The 15,569-nt window shown below is 36.6% G+C and overlaps 1 protein-coding gene across 1 annotated transcript in view; it reads right to left on the bottom strand.

The window, feature by feature from the left end:
• Positions 1-3,828: 3,828 nt before the first annotated feature.
• The window catches only part of LOC134750226 (somatomedin-B and thrombospondin type-1 domain-containing protein-like), a 59,845-nt gene continuing 48,104 nt past the window's right edge, over positions 3,829-15,569 (bottom strand). Inside the window, exons 2-5 of the mRNA XM_063685371.1 lie at positions 14,820-15,014; positions 14,159-14,282; positions 7,041-7,117; positions 3,829-4,180 (exon numbers count right to left, since the gene is read on the bottom strand). Coding sequence (XP_063541441.1) covers positions 3,981-4,180; positions 7,041-7,117; positions 14,159-14,282; positions 14,820-15,014 — 596 coding nt within the window. The 3' untranslated portion in view covers positions 3,829-3,980. The remainder of the gene's footprint in view (positions 4,181-7,040; positions 7,118-14,158; positions 14,283-14,819; positions 15,015-15,569) is intronic.

The raw sequence follows: 15,569 nt of genomic DNA, 5'->3' as shown, positions 1-15,569 counted from the left end.
TTTAAGTGTCAGTCAGTTAGTCAGGACTTTTACGTTTATATATATAGATTAGGCGGGTCTATTTTACGATTTTACAACAAAACAAAATGCGAAATCAGCTAAATCACGTATGATGCCGTAGATAAGTAACAGTTAAACTCGATCACTGATGCTTTTCCGCCATCTTGCCGCAAACCAAACTTACGACGAATACATTGCTTCTACCCCAGTAGCATTTCTACGTCATTATGACGTCAGCGACGTCATTATGACGTAATAATGCCGTCAATATGACGTCGCTGACGTCATTTTGCTACCTGGGTATCGATCTGCCGCCTCTTTTATAAGGCATATCGTGATATGCCTAGGAATACCTCGATCAAGTTTCCTCGATTTCGTTCGCGTTCAGAAGTATCCGAAACAATTTAATAGTTCTATATGTAAGACATATCTTTTTGTTAAGCTTGAATAAGTCTGTCTGAAACGTTAATTTAGATGCTGACTATCATTACATAGTATAAAACAAAGTCGCTTTCCGCTGTATGTCCGTCTGTCTGTAGTGTCTGTCCCTATGTATGCTTAGATCTTTAAAACTATACGCAACAATTTTGATGCGTTTTTTTTAATAAATAGAGTGATTCAAGAGGAAGGTTTATACGTATAATTTGTAAACGTTTTGTGTAAATTAGTTGAACTAACCGTGCAAAGCCGGGCCGGGTCGCTAGTATAATATGAAATATAGTTAAATATATACATTAAACTAGTGGCTCTGTCAGTTGTAGACCTCGTGAACCCCCATGGCTCCGCCATTTTGAAAAAAAACCGAAAATTGAATCGACAAAAAAAAAACATTTAATTCTTGAATCTGCTCACTAAATTTCACGAAAGTCGGTTGAGAAATGCCTGTAGACGAAACATCTGGACATACGAAAGCAATTTTGTCCAAGCTGAAACGGAGACCTTCGGTAACGCTCGGTCAAAAATTGGTTAAAAAGCTATATCATTTAAATCTGCTATCGAACTAGTCCGCTCAACTAAGTACAGTCGAAGGCAAAAATATCGATCCAGACAAATGGCTTAAAAATATGTTAACACGACTTTATTGTCTAAGGTGGTGTAAGAGCATACACATATTTTTGAAACCTTTGGAATGTATATATATATATATATATATTTATGCCCTTAACTGTACCTAAAAGGGTTATTTTGAATTCAGTTACCTACTTTAATGGATGCAAAAATAAATGTTAAACTAAGCTGCCATAAAAATGCTCGTACAGTCAATATACTTCAATCGAACTGGCAATAAATATCCAATCCACTGAAATTTTCATGGTTATTTATTTTCCTCGTGCCCAATCGACTGCGGGAGAATGGGAAGTAAGCCAACAAAATAAAAATATGAAAACGTATGTGCTTTATAAAATAAAACACGTATTGTGTAAAATATTGTTTTACAAGCCGATTGTGTTTGCTTTTACTGAATACAAAAGAGCCATTTAGACCATATAGGTAAAAGGTAAAATAGCTATTACGCTTGATCGGAATTCACATACTCTAAACTTTCTTAGAGGATGCTAGTACCACGTAACTGAAGCAAGAAGTAATTGTGGTTCTACGAACTGGTTTGGCTACGTTGGTTTGATTTGTATTATTTCAGAATTAAGACATTTCGCAAAAGGATTAAATAGATGAACATTAACTTTACAGTAGGACATGCAAAGAGAGCCAACGTCTCTTCGAAGGCTAAGAGGTTCTATGCCGTCAGTAAGTTCGGGATCGCCGACAATACGCAATGCCCGTCGTTGGATGGAGTCAAGTTACACCACGATTCGTCTTATTTATCAGACTGCGGCGGAATGAGTTGGATATTGTATGTCTTATACATCAGTCTACGGCGGTTAAGAGGTTAATAATACAACAAGGTATATTATCCGCCTAAATGCATGCTATATAACCACGTAAATATAGTTTAAAAACTCCCAACTATGGTCGAAATTTAACTCAAATATCTTTGATCATGTTTAGTATTCAACCTAATTGCTAACTCATCTGAAGTAGCGCGGCCACTGGCTGGTGATACAAAAGGTCTGATAAAAAACAATAACTCAGTGTCATTCGAATCGCGACAGGAATTATATCACAATTCCCAATAATATTCCGTAAAAACCAAGCTAATTGTTTCCTAATTATTAATGTAAAGAAAGAACCAGGAAGCAGCCACCCCCAGCGAGGCCTCTACCAACACGAGGACCCGCAGCCATCGGTAAGACAATCTAGGTTCCTTTGCACACAATCAATAGTCCGTGGCTTTACGTGACTGTTACCTATTTGAATGTCGTATTTCTATGGCAAGATATTTAATAAAAGTAGAAGAATAACATCAAACTAATTTAAAACGTAAACATCTATTTTATGCTTAATTACGTTTTGAACAATACTTAGTTTAGTGATTCTACGGTAAGCATAATATTTCATTTCGGCTTAGAAAAAGCTTCACCTCTGGCGCTGACATTTTATTTTGTATTTTGTAAAGCCCTTAAAAATAACAAAGCATTAAACAAAAGCCTTTTTATGTTTTAAATAAAGTTATCAATGAACAATTGAACATAATGACCTCAGAATGGCGAGCGAAATAAAAAATTTCAATGTCCATTATCATCAATCACTCTTATCAGTTCAATACGCTTTTCATGCTGACATGGAGGCTTACATTAAGTCCTATAAAATGAGGCAAGAGGGTTAGTAATAGCAATTTTATAACAAGGTAAGAAGTAGACGGCTTTTGCTACTTTCTCGCGACCTTACGAATTTATAAGAATGCCTTTGGGTCTATAGACCGCACCCTTTCGGTTGAAGTAAATTGTACCGGTACATAATATAGTCTGTCAAACACAACTTGTCAAGAACCAGGAAAATTGGATGATGTTTAGCAAAAATGTGTCCCCACACCCACATTATTTTTTCAATAAAATGTCAACTTTAAGCGTCAATTTTTTGAGTTGACATCTTATTACAAAATGGATGTGGGTTGACACATTATTGCGTATCAGCATCTAATTATACTGATCCCTTTCTTTTGGGTGCTAGTGCTAGCGTAACACAAAGACTTCTCTCTGTCTATGCATAAAATAAGAGAGTCCTGGGCCAAACTATAGATCCGTATAAATGACCAACTTCCAGACTTTTTATTCAAGTGGAACGCATTCCTTACCCACTGAAGCATGATAGTATCTGCCATGAACATCTCTAGTCTAAATCTAGCAAAACACGGCCAAAAGGTTTTCAACCCTAACTTTATAGAGTTCAAGTTTTTTTTTTCGGGTAAAGTCCGTGGTGCGTGGATTGATTGAAGTTGGATACTTTGTAACATCAATAGGGAGCCCGAGGAGTGGGATTCTGAAACTGCATTATAACTTCGTAAGGGTTCGAAGTTTGCGGTTGTAAAAATAGATATGCAATTTAGAGTGGCGCAGTAACTTCTTTTTGATGGTTTTCTGTACGTATAGGTTGACAATAACAACTTTTTTGGATGTAATTTATTAAACGGTTAGAGTACGATAGAGACTTACATGTTGCCTTAACTTTGGGTTAGTTACAATTTGAAAAGTATAACCGATATTTTAACAGAACTATTACATACAAAATATTAAGTGCACATAATTTTGCTGTTTAGATAGATAACACATACCCAGCACTATCTATTTGATGCTGACTGTTTACAAGTTAATCTAGCTAAGCATTTAGATACACGAATATGAAGTTAGGGCTGGCGTAGCAATGTTCGCACTTGACAGATAACTTTTTTTGTATTACGGTGGATTTTACAAGACAAAATAAGCTCAAGGGCACTAATGGGTCATCTTGGTTTTGATACTATGTAAATGTTTATACAAAAAAAAAAGATTAAGTACCTTAAAGTTTCCAACTAACAATGTAAGCCAATCCCTAATTTAAATCTGATGTTGAATCTCAGAAACTCATTTACACTAGCTAAGCATTTACACGAATATGAAGTTAGGGTTGGCGCAGCAGTGATCGCGCTTGTCGGGGCTGCCGGCGCGCTGCCACTTCCCGCGGCAATGCGGCGCCACCAGCGCGTAGAAGCGGGTGGAGTGGCCGGTGACGCCGTGACCGCCGCACCGCCATTTTAAGTCACGGCGGAGAGCTGCGGCTTCGCAGAGTACGCACACTTTCTCGCCTGGAAAAAATGGGATAAGTTAGACTTGTTTTCTTATCGGTAATAAGGGATAGCACTATGTCATACCCATAGAGCAATAAGTAAGCTAAGAGTGCTCACTCCATACGACATCATTTACCTTACTTAGGGTTAACCGGTTAAACCTGGAGTTACCAGTACAATTTGACACTGGCTTGACGGTTTAACCGCTTAACCCCGGGTTAGTGGGATGGTTCAAGGGGCCCTAAGTAATAACTAATAAGTTGTATGCGACGTATAAAAGTTTAAAAGTCACTTAACAAACTTAATAGGTACTTATTACGCTATAAACTGTAATAGATATTATACACTAAAGAAAAAGTGACCAAGTCCACCGGTAGACTTGGTCACTTTTTCTTTTTTCCCTAGTTGGACTTATTAAGCTGTTATCACAAATAAGCATGGATCGGAACCGGTTTTTTAGAAAAACTTCGAAATATATTGTTATATTTTCGGAATATATTGTATACTTCGGATTATTTTATACTCTAAATGTAGGACCCAGTTGTGTTTTTAGGTAACGACTTTGTATTATTAGATTGCCCAATTAGAAATGAAATATTTAACAAAGAACGAAAAAATACCGGCTTCGTCCCCATACAAAAAATACCGGTGTCCGATCCCTGCAAATAAGTGTACGCAAAGCTCGCTTAAAACTTACTATAGGTAAATGGGTTTTTATTCATAATATATGTATGGAGTACGCAACATACATAATAAAAGCTTACTTAGTTCCCTATGGTCATACCAGAAAGCTTGATTTTGCGAAAATGCTCCATAGTCAACGTGTAATGATAATTTATATTGTAATTAATGGTGAAAAGGTTAAGCCTGGGAACTTTTTCAGTCTGAAAGGTGAACTTCACAACCCGTAAAAAAAACGAATTTCTTTGCACCGTATATAATTTTTGGGGAAATAATTTCTTATAAAGGTATATAAATATATTTTAAGTTGTATGAAACAAAGTTGACATTTTTAATTATTTTACCTCCATTTGAGACTCCTCCGGACCATTATGTCTTAGATGTGTTTTACCTATTTTCCATATCTTGCTCATAAAATCCTTAAAGCCAGCGTAAGGCGTATTTATTATAAAAACCGCATTGGAAATTGGTATATTTATAAATACAAGCAGCCAAATTGTGGTCAACGGCATTAACTGAAAGCGAGAGTAATTTCAGGAAAGTAAAATGCAATCAATTGGCAATTTAAAATGAAAATTCGGGCCCAGTTTCGTGAAGAATTAATTCAATAGTTGTGCTTAGTGAATTTTGAAAACTTTATTGAACGATGAAAATATTTAATAAAGTTTATTTTATTTTTCATAGATAAATATATTATTTCTATTTGATAAATATATTTTTTATATACGAACAGATTTTTTTGTTACTTGTATTAAAGCCGTGATATATATTTTGAATTGTGGTTTTTCGTGTAGCTAAATATTACAAAACTGCATTGAAATGGAATCAATATCCGGTGCCGGCCAAATTTCCGGTCACAATGGAAGTTAGAATAGAGTAATCCGATCAACGAGGCACAACAGAATATCACTGTCATAAGGCGTATGGCAGTTTTGCGCGGGGCTCGGAAACCGTTTTAGTTTTCAAACCGTTTACGTTCATTTACCCGGGAAAAAAAAGAATTTCATTTTTGTTTGCGGTTACCGGTTAAATAACTGTTCTATTGAGATACCATTTTATGCCAAATTCGTTCATCGTTTTTGTGGAACGAAATTGACCGATTAACGACGATTTTTTTTTAGTTCACGTCCCATCAATTAACCGGTTTTTAAATAACGGAACGATGTTTACAGGTATTTCAATACCGGTTCGGAGCCCTGTTTTTTTTTTAGACCTAATACCTAAAGAAACTGAATACTGAAATTGAATTGAAATACATAACTATAATAATGCTCTATCAAATTTAAATTCAAACCACAAAACAACGAGCATCCGAAAACTGAAATTTATGACCACTTTCACACTAAGAATGACTATTGTGTGTACTAATGTATGTACCTAATTGCATGAATTAAACTGTATTTTTTCTTATTACTCGTAATGCATGTTAATTATAAGATGTAATGTTTTGAAAAAATGTGTCCCGCCGGGTTTGTTGCCGGTCCGATATTGGGATACCCTCCTCCAATTGAGGGGGGATTTAAATCTTCTCGAGTCAGAGGTGTAGGGTTAGAGCCGGTGTAGCTTTATTTGACGTTCATAAGCGCATTGTAATATGCCCACAATATGCCTATTTGAATAATAAACTATCTTTATCTTATCTTTATTCATTTCAAATTATAGCCGATCTATCTCTTAAAAGGAATTATTTGATTAATTTAGTGTGCTTTTATTATCTCTTTACTTCACTGAACCTCGAGGCAATTATGTCAAATCTCCTTTAAATGCATAGTTGAAATTCATAAAAAAGCTTAACAACCTAAAAACACAAAAAACGTAACAAATATATTTTTTGGAAGCATTTCAACATTTTCAACAACACCAACTAACTTTCGCTGTTTGTTGGGCTTAATTTAAAAACAACATAATTACGGAAATAAGTATATTTTTACCATATTAAGAACTAAGCTTTCAAAAAGTGTGTACAAACATATTACTTGTCAGCTACACCATACAAAAATGAACTGTCATGTCAACATTCGACACAAGAAGTAAAGTCAGACCAGTAATATATGATCATTGTCAAGAGGGCGCTGTTATATGTATAGGGTGACAGTTCAGTGTAGTATAAAAAAATTAGTTCCAGTGAAATTCCGCAACATGGCGCGTGATCATATATTCCTGGTTAGGCTTTACCTATAATCTGTCAAAGCCATACCTTCTCTCAGCGCCTTGTAGTCTGAGTCCAAGTGGCAGGCTTTCGAGACCTTGGTGACTTCAAACTCGACGCAGTACCTGTAACAATTAGCGACTGTCAAAATGGGGTGGTATTTAGTTTTTTTTTTTGTTATTGACGTGATAACGTCTTATAAATCGATGAACACCAGTAGTATGCACGAAAAAGTGTCACGTTGTGGACAGATCTCCATGGTAACGTTGCGGCCATCAATGTTATCTTATGACGTTATCACGCAAAATTATCGTCCGTAAACCGACTTTACAGACAAGTCAGACAACCATATTTTTTATTAAAGAAACACACAAATGAAACATTTAAATTCGAAAAAGTGTCAAAGTGTGGACAGATCTCCATGGTAACGTTGTGGACAGATCTCCATGGTAACGTTGTGGACAGATCTCCATGTTAACGTTGTGGACAGATCTCCATGGTAACGTTGTGGAAGATCTCCATGTTAACGTTGTGGACAGATCTCCATGTTAACGTTGTGGACAGATCTCCATGGTAACGTTGTGGACAGATCTCCATGGTAACGTTACGGCCTTTTCATCAATGTTTTCTTATGACTTATGACGTTATCACGCAAAATTATCGTGCGTACACCGACTTTACAGACAAGACAACCATATTTTTTATTAAAGAACACAAATGAAATATGTTTTTTTTTACACAGAGCTGTCTGTAGACAGACTTTGCAGTAATAAAGTGTATTAGTACCACTATAAACGTGTTTTATAGAGAATGATAAACGATATATTATACACGATGACCCAAAAATAAGTTGTATTTTTTTATGTGCATCATATCGTCAGGTGACAAGCAAAACTCACTAATTACTGAAAAATAATTAAACAAAAATCAACCTTATTCGGAACCTTATACGGTTCACTATGGCTATGAACTTGTGCTGTTACTTAGTGACTTTTGCTTGTCACCCGACCTGACGATATTATATAGTTAATAATGTTAGCAAAGCTAAAGAAAAATATTTTGAAGAGAATAATTTTTGTTTCAGTTAATGAATGGATTATTTGGTGACAATCATTGGATTGTAGTTTTTAAAGATGGCAAGAAAATCATTCGTTTTAAAAATTGACAAATTATTTTTGAGCCACCTTGTAAATGCAACGATCATATCCGTACAGCGGTGGCAGCATGCTGGAATCTTTATCGCCTGTCACTATGCCTGTCACTTTTGCACTTACATACTTGTTAGAAGTTAGAACGTGACAGGCATAGTGACAGGCGATAAAAATGATTGCAATTGAATAATCGTTTTAATTTAGCTATTTAGTACCCTAAGACTGGTATATCCTGATTCAAAGATTGTGTAAAAGTACATGGTTGTCAACGTCAACCACATTGTGGTAATTTGAGCCGTTGTCTAAAACCGATTTACAAATACTCGTATGTGTACCTACTAAATGCTGTTCTGAATAAGACAATAAATAGCGCCTATATCAGCAGCTCCATTTGCAAATACTTGTATGTAATATGTATGTGTACATACTAAATGTTACTGATCCATAAGACAATGAATAGCACCTACACCAGCTCAGCAAAACAAAACCCTCTTAACGATAAATCAAAGTAAACCCACACTTTACGAGCATCCTAACCAATATTTACGATATCCCAAAAACTTGACACTATCGGCACATCGCGAAAATAGGTTGACGATCCCTGACGACAAACAAGAGACCTCCCAAACTGTATGTTACGACACATCAAGGTTTACGGTCGCTGCGGGGTGCGTATGATAAAAGAAAACGAAATCATAATACATAACCGATATTTGTCTGTAGGAAATATTACGAAAAGGCTAGGAGTAGAGAATTGACGAGTGTGATATAACAGGCTAAGGGAGCTAGGAATGCATTTTTGTTTTTGCCATTGCCCCTCTGCCAACAAACTGTCTTGCAGTTTGGCAGAATATGTAAATGCAAAATGGGGTTTATTTCGCCAGAAATAAACAAAAAAAATAAAAAAATAAACATTTTCATTTATTTATTTTATTTATTTACAGTACATATGGTGCTACTTTCTCGCACTAGTGCGTAAAGAGCACTTTTCGTCCATATGTCGAAAGTTTAAAGGGCCATATGTACTGTAAAACGTTGTACGATACACGTGCGAAAAGGTAATTCGCAACTCGTGTCGATTTAAAACACTCCCTGCGGTCGTGTTTTAATTAATCGCCACTCGTTTCGAATTTTCTCTTTTCCGCACTTGTATCGTAAATAACTATTTTTGATCACTTGGATCTTGGAGAATCCAAGAGATTTGGGAAACTGGACTTCTTTCAGTTTTTGGAGGCTTACTAAGCACCGTAGGAAATTACATATAAGTATTTTAAAACTTTTTAATCTAAATCTTAAAACTTTTTAGACTAAAATCAGATTTTATATTAAGTAGACTTTTATCCCACCGAGTGCGCCTGTAATTATTTTTTGCAATAAGTATGTTCTTTAAAAAGTTTCGAATTTGGAAATATATACCAATGCAGCGACCACATTAAAGGAATTAATCGTAAATAAATAACAAGCAATTTTAAATTTACAAAGACGGGGTTATATATGTATTGTTCAACAGTATCTAAGCTAAGGGGAGAAGAGAAAAGTCTCAAAGAGAAAAATTGTGAACCATTATCAGAAATTTACTGGGTGTCTTACTCATCTCTTTCTAATGAGTCATGTCCAAGGAGACGTAGGATACGCTTTAGCATTGTGACTTGGCATGTCAGTAATAGTCTGTTAACCGCAGTGATATTGTTGGGTGGCAAGATATACCGAAGTGCGACTGTGGAGCACCTGTACAGTCCATTTACCACATAGTCCGCGAGTGCCCAAAAAGGAAGTACACAGGAGATCCTCTGGACTTACTTAAGCTAAGCGCCAACGCAACATTGGTTGAAGAACCTAACTATTCATTTGTAAATTTGTAAAGCGACCATGAATTGAAATATGCCATACGACTAAATAAAACCGCAGTGATTTATGAACGAACGGCACCTTAAGTCCCTTGAGGTATCGTTCGGTTTCAGACTATTCCAGCATTAGTGCTACACCGTACTGCAGTAATGCGGCGCGGCATTACTTACAAGCTATCTCAAAAATACTCTAGTATGACCTATACCAATCACCAATTAACTTTCTAGACAGTAAAAGATTAGTCATAGTCACTTAGTTTATTGTTATTATAAATAACCATTTTGTCCGGTAAGCATTTACCCACTGATACATTGACCTACAAAAAGTGCACACCTAAGATAAAAGTAAATGTTTACTTAGTTTAGGTATTGTTATCAAATTTCCATGAGCGACAGAAAATACAAATTCGTTCGGTATTAAAGTTTTTAACTTGACCTGTTGTACCTATTTTGAGTTGAATCTATGAATGTACTAGTATTTAAGTATAAATTGTATATTCACCACTGTATATATAAAACCAATTAGCATAAGTTTTAAATGAAGAAATATTATCTTATCTTATCTTATCTTATACAATAATACTCACTTCGCATTTGGCTAAGGATTGAAGAAACACCGTATAAAGCAAAATTTCTCGCAACAGAATCTCTATTTTAGCAATCAAAATGGCTCCTTAGACAAATATTTGTGCTGTTTCACGCTTTTATGCCTCATAATATCATATTGTTCTCGTACTTGGCCTAGGTGCTTATATAATAAACCACTCATGCAATATTGCTTCTTACTGTATAAAGAATAAGGTATGTAATTGGATGATTTTAGTAGTGTATTTTCAGCGTGTTTTTGCTTGTGTTGGTATGAGGCGCAGGTTTGTTTGTTCTAATGTTTTGGTTAGAAAAGGTCATTAATATTGTAGGGTAATTTTAGTTGGTGCTGTGATAAGAATGTTGTGATGTCTAAAGGGTGTATGTTTTAGAGTGCCGTACCCAAAGTGTAAAAACGGGACCCTATTACTAAGACACCGCTGTCTGTCTGTCTGTCCATCTGTCCGTCTGTCACCAGGCTGTATCTCATGAACCGTGATAGCCAGACAGTTGAAATTTTCACAGATGATATATTTCTGTTGCCGCTATAACAACAAATACTAAAAACAGAATAAAATAAATATTTAAGTGGGGCTCCCAAACAACAAACGTGTTTTTTTGCCGTTTTTTTGCGTACGGAATCCTTCGTGCGCGAGTCCGACTCGCACTTGACCGGTTAAATTAAAACACGTAAAATAAATTTCATTGTCATGGTATTAATAATAATAATAAAAATAATAAAATAAATTTATAAAATAATCTCGTGAAAGCCGAGAAGGACAAGTCCAGTAAGTACCTAGACTTGGCTCACGAGATAACCGCCATGTGGGATGTTGATTCGACGATCATTGTCCCGATAGTCGTTTCAGCGAACGGTCTCATAGCGAAGAGTCTCGACCAACACCTTGAGAGACTCTCGCTAGGTGGTTGGATCAAGGGTCAGATGCAGAAGGCGGTTATCTTGGACACGGCGCGGATAGTCCGCCGGTTCCTCTCTCTGCGGCCCTGACCACCGGCAGCTTGGGCCTTGCCCCGCTGCCGGCGGTACCCTAGGTTAGGTTTTTTATAATGTGTTTATATATTTTTTGTAATGTTTTATAAGTGTTTTTGTATTTTACTTTTATATCCATATTATAAAAACCTAGCCTAAGATGAAAGATAAATAAAGAGAATAATAATAATAAAGCCATTTATTCCCACAAAAACATAAAATTTAGGCAAAACAATTACAACCAAAAGAAAAATTAAAAGAAATTTTATAAAATCGATTATCATCAATTACCTAAAGCTACTTAATCATAACTTATCTACTTATATTATATCATGCAATTTTTCTAAATATTATTGATTCCTTTTTTTTTTTTTTATACAATCTATGTACAAATTAATAATTACACATTTAAAACAATTTAATGATTAAACATTTTATATAGGTACTTTTGCATAGTTTTACTTTGAGAATTATCAATTACTTTAGATTATAATTTATTCAAGCATCTTTATTTTCATTTTGCTTTTAATTTATTCGTGTAAATAAACATAGTTGTTAAGTTTTGAAATAAATTATTATAGTTATGTATTTCATTATATAAGCATGTGTCATGGTATTAGTTTTGTTTAAAAGACATTCTTATGCGATAAAGTAAAGTTATTCTTAAAACTGATTTCGGGCATAAGGGCGCCACGGCTGGCTCGAATGGATCGTAATCGGGAAGTCCAATTTTCGACCACTTTTCCGAGCAACTGGGGCCTTTTATATCGGCTATAACGCGGAATGTTGTCTTTCAAGTGGTCCAACATCTGTGTTTTATCTGCGGAGACGTGTCTTAACATATCCAGCAAAGAAAGTCCATAGGTGTGAGATCACACGATCGAGGAGGTTGAGCGCGCAACACCATCATTTTTTTCGGGAAACATTCGATGAGTGGATTGGCCTTTACGTCTTGACGTGTATCTTTATCTTCTCAAATGACTTTTTCACCTAAGACGGTAATATGTTAAACAAAAGCCATTGTCTCTTTTGTGTAAGCTGTCGGCCTTTGTGTGCCAATGTGTGTTAGCGCGTGCCACGGCGCGTGTGGCGCTCACAGTCTTAGACGAAAAAGTCATTTGAGAAGATGAAGACTTGGACTTGTATAAGTGCAAGTATTAACACACACACACACACACACACACACACACACACAACACACACGTAACATTAGCGGCATTGCGGCAGCGAATGTCAAAAATCGACCGATTTTAATATTGACAATTCGATTGATAAACAAAATTAACTATTCTAGATCTAGACACGCACATGCCAACATCATTGTTGTAAGTTATTTCTAACAGAGCACAGATTTCGATAAACTGAAATATCTGTTTTGATATTCTATATAGGTGCATGCATAGGCCTAGGTTTAATACTTATAGCTAGGCCGTTAATTAGGTATCCTTGTTAAGTATGTAGTTATATTGTCAACGTCAGGCAGTGTCCGCTGTTTACGTGCTAATTAAGCATACAAAATGGAGCTTAGTTTGATTGTACCGGATTTTCCGCTGCTAACAGGGTTGCCACAAAAAATGTTTATTTTTGTCAGTGTCGTATTTAGCCAATATCAGAACAACTAATACAATGATTTTTATACAGTATAATAATATATTGTATTATAAATAAATATAAATGTAACCTAACCTCACTTTTTGTATATAAATTGGAAATTAAGTGCAATTGTATGACAGCTTGAAATCTTATTGTAACACTCACAGAACAAAAAGTAAGCTTTTTAACTAAGTATAACACAATGTATTCATATGCATCTATGTAGAGTACTTACATATATGCAATGAACGACAATAAACACGAATAAACAACAAACATATTTCCAGTCGCTATAGGCTCACCTGTTTTTTAAATAAGTGCCAACCCTAGCGAAAATCGAATTTAGCGGACACGATTTACGAGTATATATTAAAGCTCACCGAGTCATACAATGTTGGCTTTTGTTGTTAATAATTTATAATTCATTGCCGTTTCGGAAGTTTATTTATTCTGTGCCGGACACACAGAACGACCTATGTTTTATTGATGTTTATTATTTTAAATTAAAAGCCAGTATAAAATAATGGCGGGTGGGTCGTTTTGGATTTCAGTTCGCTGGCAACAGAATTGTTGACGTTTTCGTGAGGGGTTTGCAATTTTTAAACTTTATTCTATTTCGACTGTTCGAATTTAAATTGTCGTGAGTGATACTAACACTACGCTAATTATACGGTCAAAATTACGTGAGTTAAACCGTATAACCTTAGTATAGACTGTTGTTGTAAACTGTATACTATTGCTGTGTTATTGTATACTGTTGTGTGTTGTTGTATTTTGTACTCATTTTCTGCTTTTGATTATTGCAAGCGTAAATGTATTTTTTTTAAATAGGTACATCTCGAAAAATCATGAAATTCTTACGGCAAGGTCCTTACCGAGCAAATTTCTCGAGACATAAAAAAATAAACAATTCTTACTCGGGACAAAAACCGTCATTTCGGGTGTTTCTCAGATTAGGGACTATGCCTGTGAGTGTAGCTGTAGTAGGTGAGTACTCACTCTCTGTGCGCGTTGGCCTCAGGGTCATCCGGGTTGCGCATACGCAGATTCTTGCGGATGTCGGAGGTCGCGTTGAAGTGGCGGCTCACTGACAAAGCGCCGGGCAGAATCATTGCCGTCTCGTCTGCAACAATGTAAGTATTAGTTTGTAAAACGGTTACAAATTTAATGGTCATGAGGTCTAAATAGGTATTCATTTGATGAGAACGTCAGGAATCTCAGGAATGTTAACCAAATGCAGCACAGACGGCGTCCACGCATTTCTACGAAAGAGGGTGGCGTACCTGTGGGACTGCGGTTAGTTTGTAATTTAATATCTGCTTTTGTCTGTTCCTATCCTTTGTATATTTCCCGTTTTAATTCTAAAAAGAACACGTCTTACCTCTCTGCATCAGCATGCTTTCATGCGGACATCCCTGATGCTCCTGACACGCGCGACGTTGCACCAACGAGGGGCAATGGCAGCCGCCTCGCGCTGGAGAGCGAATTACACTCCACACTATATACAACGTCTTACCTCTCTGCATCAGCATGCTGTCATGCGGACATCCGGGACATCCCTGATGCTCCTGACACGCGCGACGTTGCACCAACGAGGGGCAATGGCGGCCGCCACGCGCTGGAGAGCGAATTACACTCCGCACTATATATAACGTCTTACCTCTCTGCATCAGCATGCTGTCATGCGGACATCCCTGATGCTCCTGACACGCGCGACGTTGCACCAACGAGGGGCAATGGCGGCCGCCTCGCGCTGGAGAGCGAATTACGCGACGCGTGCGCACCATGCTGCCGGCGCCGCAGCGCGTGTCGCACGTGGACCATGTGCCCCAGGGCGACACGTCGCAGTCGACCACTGGAAGGAAAATGGGTTGTTAGAAAAAAAATGTTATTTTCTCCTGGCTTGGTATACATCGATCAGGTTTATTTTGAGGATCAAATAATGCGACCCATTGTATCAAAGCAATACAAAAGTTAGACAGGCAAAGTATGATAATCATACTCCACGCGCGAAACACCCCTTACCATACGCTACTTGATCGTGACGTCACGATCAACACACTTGACGCTTACGTGAAGTGAGAATATGTAGACACCTAATTTCTTGTAGGTACTTTTCTGGGTCGGTAAGTAACGACAACCGACACCTACCTGAATTTTGGCTGAATTTAATTCAAATAGTGTCAACGCACTATTGCAGCTCGTTATATTATATTATACCCAGACCTAACTAAACTCAAGTTTCATTAATTACGACAACAGTGTCTTACCCTGTGATTCGATTGCCGACAGATGTTACAAATGTTGGGGTCAAATTACAGGCGGTATTTGATCGAACTTTGACTGATTGTATAATGACGGTTCGATTTCTTGTTCGGTCAGAATACTGAGGGACTAGTTATTATGAAAC

The sequence above is a fragment of the Cydia strobilella genome, chromosome 19 (genome assembly GCF_947568885.1).
Source record: "Cydia strobilella chromosome 19, ilCydStro3.1, whole genome shotgun sequence".
Classification (NCBI taxonomy): Eukaryota; Metazoa; Arthropoda; class Insecta; order Lepidoptera; family Tortricidae; genus Cydia; species Cydia strobilella.
The sequence above is the reverse complement of the archived record's forward strand: the minus strand, read 5'-3'. Positions and strand labels throughout refer to the sequence as shown.